Source organism: Mus caroli, unplaced genomic scaffold, assembly GCF_900094665.2.
Source record: "Mus caroli unplaced genomic scaffold, CAROLI_EIJ_v1.1 scaffold_22332_1, whole genome shotgun sequence".
NCBI lineage: Eukaryota > Metazoa > Chordata > Mammalia > Rodentia > Muridae > Mus > Mus caroli.
This window is the reverse complement of record NW_018391387.1, coordinates 1,463-5,414: the sequence shown is the minus strand read 5'-3', so window position 1 is coordinate 5,414 and position 3,952 is coordinate 1,463. Positions and strand designations below refer to the sequence as shown.

General features: G+C 38.7%; 1 protein-coding gene across 1 annotated transcript; it reads right to left on the bottom strand.

Moving 5' to 3' along the window:
- Window positions 1–729: 729 nt before the first annotated feature.
- On the bottom strand, window positions 730–1,709 carry LOC110289158 (vomeronasal type-2 receptor 1-like; the record flags this gene model as incomplete). The annotated part of the gene is made up of 1 exon (XM_021155331.1): window positions 730–1,709. A coding segment is annotated over one exon (980 nt), but the record flags the coding sequence as incomplete, so codon positions are not given.
- Window positions 1,710–3,952: the final 2,243 nt, after the last annotated feature.

The window sequence follows — 3,952 nt, the reverse complement described above, 5'->3', positions numbered from 1 at the left end:
TCTCTCTCTCTCTCTCTCTGTTATCTATTATGTTTTTATATCAATAAGCCAGTTATATAGATGAATATGACATTAAAAACATTTTATAACATTCCACAGTGCGATTAAATTCTACTGTACTTTGCAAAATTTCATGCCACATATCCCTGAATTTTTCTTTTCACACTAGCATCTTCTTACATGTCCTGGGTAAGTAATTTTAAGATTCCTTTGAACTCAAGATCCTTTCTATAGAAGATTCTTAACTTCTATGCTGACATCTAAATTCCCCTTGTTTTTCTTTCTTAGAAAAATGTTTTCAAACTGATAATTTTCCACTTATGGAAAAAATGGGACATATAGAATTTCCTAGAAAATCCCAGGGAATGCAACATCCCTTTGAGAAGTTTTTATTCTGGTTACATCTTAAGAAAGAAAATAAGTTTTAAAAATATCTTCCTGAGCTTTTCCTTATCATTTCAGATAAGTAATATCTGTCATACTCTCTACTCTAAAATCAACATAAATATTCTAATGAAATAGTTTCCAATTTGAATGATGTCATATTATAATCCTTGCCAAATAGCAATGTATAGAATAAAATTTTATTTATTATGTCAAGATTATATTATAAAAGGACAAATCCCCAGTATTACCAACAAGCATCAGCAGCTACTTGAAAAACAACGTTAAGGAGAAGACTGAGCTATTACTTTATCCCGCTTTGCATATTCCATGGATCTCACAACTCTACTCATCCAGAACAGTTGATATTGTGGTGCTGTTAAGCTCATTGCTCACAGAGGCTGAGGTCAGTTGGATGCTCCTGTCAACAGTGGGGACTCCTCCACCAACATTTTCATCAGTGTTTCTCTTTGGCCTCAGCAAGATAATGAAACACTTGGGAAGAAATAGACAGCCTAAGAAGCCATAGCTAGAGGCCAAAATGGCAAATATTTCCACAGCCACTTTGAATTTGCCTTTAGTGCTCAAGTAAGCAGGGACAAAAGAGATCCAGACAATGAAAAAGACCAGCATTCCAAAAGTGATACATTTCCCTTCATAATAATTATCTGGCAGCTGGCGAGCCACAAAGGTTGTAAGAAAACACAGCAGAGCCAGAAGAACATCAAACCCAAATATGGAGCATAGAAACTCTACAGAACCTTCATTGCACTCAAAGATGATCTTTACATTCTGACATTCAATGTTCTTGAACATGCTGGGTGGCTTCACCAAGTAAGATGCACATACACCAATCTCACCAAAAACACAGATCAGTAAAATGAGTTTACAAAAAATGGGGTGCATGGATATAAGCCGGGTTTTGGATATAGAAATTATGTATGCAAAAAAGAGTGAAATAGTCTTTCCAAGAATGGAAGACAGGCAAAGGCAAAAGCCCAGTGATAGAGTGATCTGGCGGGCCATGCAGGACCAGTTGCATGGCTTGCTTATAAATAGCATGGTTGACAGCACTGTGATAACCAGAGATATCTGAATGAGGAAGCTCAGCTCCTGGTCATTGGCTTTCACCAATGGAGTGTGCCTGTGGATCACATACACAACAGTGACTGCCAAGACCACAAGAGCTCCAAAGATGGAAAGGATGACAAGGGTGAACCCCAGGGCCTCCTCATAAGCAAGGAATTCCACAAGCTTTGGCACACACTTGTTCTTCTCTGCATTGGACCAGTCATCTTCACTGCATGGATTACAGAGCCTTTGACCTATTGTAGAAAAATAAAAACTGGATAATTGACTGTTGACTTCAACAAATTTGTTCCATTTAACTATGAAAAGTCTGAGGCAGTTAAAGGCTGGAGCAGAGTTTATTAGAAATCTATTATAAAATCTATATAATATCTTAAAATTATGATTATAAAAGTGGCCTTGGTGTAGTTGATGTGACACATTCAAAGTTGTTTTCAATATCAGGAAATAATTGCTACTCAACTTGAGTTTCATTTTGTTTTTTTCTATTGATCAGGTCCTTTCTTTCTCCTCTATTTGTTGAATAAATAGGACTGTGCCTTTATCAACTGCAGAACAGCCCAGGAATGAGGAAGTCACAGATTCTGATAAGAAAGAGTCAAAACCACTGGCACAAGATGGTTAAACCCATTTGTTTTCATTGTCTCAGGTAATATCCCCTCATGAAGGAGAATCATGTATTTTCATACTCAAAAGTACTCAACTCTAGCTGCTCATTCTTTGAGTTATGAGGATGATGATGGCAAGGAAAACAAAACCATCAATCATGATCCCTGAGGCTAAGAATGCTATGTCTGGAGATAGGCTCTAAGAGCAAGCATTGGTGAACAAGGAAAATCTAGCTGAGGTGATATATGCCAGGTGATGGAATGGTTTGACTCAATGTTTGTTTCTCTTCAGATTTCATAACTTTACAGTAATGATCTATAAATTTTTAATATCAAGACAAACATTGTAGCACTTTATTTATGCCTACCTTACAGTGATGTGAAAATTGGCAAATGAGGTTATGGAATAAAAGTGCATGTGCAGAAATAAGCTTTTTCTAAATGATCAGCTGAACATAAATGTTTGTCCCTTTTTTTTCAAATTTTATAAGATATTTTCTACATTTACATTTGAAATGCTTTCCCTAATGTTCCCTATACACTCCCCCCACCCCGGTTCCTACCCACCCACTCCCACTTCTTGGCCCTGGCATTCCCCTGTACTGGGGCATATAAAGTTTGCAAAACCAAGGGGCTTCTCTTCCCAATGATGGACGACTAGGTGGTCTTCTGCTTCATATGCAGCTAGAGACACAAGCTCTGGGCGTACTGGTTAGTTCATGCTGTTGTTCCACCTATAGGGTTGCAGATCCCTTCAGCTCCTTGTGTACTTTCTCTGGCTCCTCCATTGTGGCCCGTGTGTTCCATCCAATAGATGCCTATGAGCATCCACTTCTGTATTTGCCAGGCTCTGGCATAGTCTCACCAGTGAGAGCTATATCTTGGTCCTTTCAGCAAAATTTTGCTGGCATATGAAATAGTGTCTGCGTTTGGTGGCTGATTATGGGATGGATTCCCGGGTGGGGTGGTCTCTGGATGGTCCATCCTTTTGTCTTAGCTCCAAACTTTGCCTCTGTAACTCCTTCCATGGTTATTTTGTTCTCTATTCTAAGGAGGAATGAAGTATCCACACATTAGACCTTCTTCTTCTTGATTTTCTTGTGTTTTGCAAATTGTATCTTGGGTATTTTAAGTTTCTGGGCTGATATCCACTTATCAGTGATTGCATATCAAGTGAGTTCTTTTTTGATTGTGTTACCTCACTTAGGATGATATCCTCCAGGTACATCCATTTGCCTAAGAACTTCTTAAATTAATTGTTTTTAATAGATATTAGTACTCCATTGTGTAAATGTACCACATTTTCTGTATCCATTCCTCTGTTGAGGAATATCTGGGTTCTTTCCTGCTTCTGGCTATTATAAATAAGACTGCTATGAACATAGTGGAACATGTGTCCTCATTACCAGTTGGAACATCTTCTGGACTCCACATAAAACCAGAGACACTGAAATTTATAGAGGAGAAAGAGGAGAAAAGCCTCGAAGATATGGGCACAGGGGAAGTTTTCCTGAACAGAACAGCAATGGTTTGTGATAGAAGATTGAGAATAATCAAATGGGACCTCATAAAATTGCAAAGCTTCTGTAAGGCAAACTACATTGTCAATAAGACAAAAAGGCTACCAACAGATTGGGAAAGGATTCTTACCAAACCTAAATCTGACAGGAGACTAATATCCAACATATACAAAGAGCTCAAGAAGCTGGACTCCAGAAATTCAAATAACCCCATTAAAACATGGGGTACAAGGTGAAAAAAAGAATTCCCAACTGGCCTGCCCGGCCCGGGAGGCTTTGCCTCAGGATTGATGGGAGCCATCTTGGTTCCGGGACTCCACCGAAAGTAGTCTGCACAGGTGAGAGTGTGCA